Source organism: Buceros rhinoceros, unplaced genomic scaffold (assembly GCF_000710305.1).
Source record: "Buceros rhinoceros silvestris isolate BGI_N320 unplaced genomic scaffold, ASM71030v1 scaffold20339, whole genome shotgun sequence".
Lineage (NCBI taxonomy): Eukaryota > Metazoa > Chordata > Aves > Bucerotiformes > Bucerotidae > Buceros > Buceros rhinoceros.
In genome coordinates, this window is record NW_010433534.1 from 4737 (window position 1) to 5024 (window position 288).

The 288-nt window shown below is 70.1% G+C and overlaps 1 protein-coding gene across 1 annotated transcript in view; it reads right to left on the reverse strand.

Annotated features, from left to right (window-relative positions):
- Nucleotides 1-166: 166 nt before the first annotated feature.
- The window catches only part of KLHDC8B (kelch domain containing 8B), a gene marked incomplete at its 5' end in the record, with an annotated part of 2627 nt that continues 2505 nt past the window's right edge, over nucleotides 167-288 (reverse strand). Inside the window, one exon of the mRNA XM_010144160.1 lies at nucleotides 167-260. Within this exon, the coding sequence (XP_010142462.1) occupies nucleotides 167-260 (94 nt within the window). The remainder of the gene's footprint in view (nucleotides 261-288) is intronic.

The following is a 288-nucleotide window of genomic DNA, read 5'->3' on the forward strand; positions in this document are numbered from 1 at the left end:
GTGGGGGTTCTGAGGCCCGGGAGGGAACCCGCAGCTGCTCCTGCCCCCAGCGTCACAGGACAGCGGCTACCCACAGCCAGGTCACCCACACGCATGGGCGCTCATACACCCTGTTCCCGTCTTCAGGCACTTGGTGCTTGGCCAGGGCTGGTCCCCAGGGCCCTGCTCAGGGTGCCTCTCGCAGGCACAGAGCCTCAACGGCACCACTGGGACCCTGGGCCACCCCGCCGATGATGAGGAGCAGGCTGGGCGTGGGGCAGAGGGAGCAGGAGCACCGGCCGCAGGGGC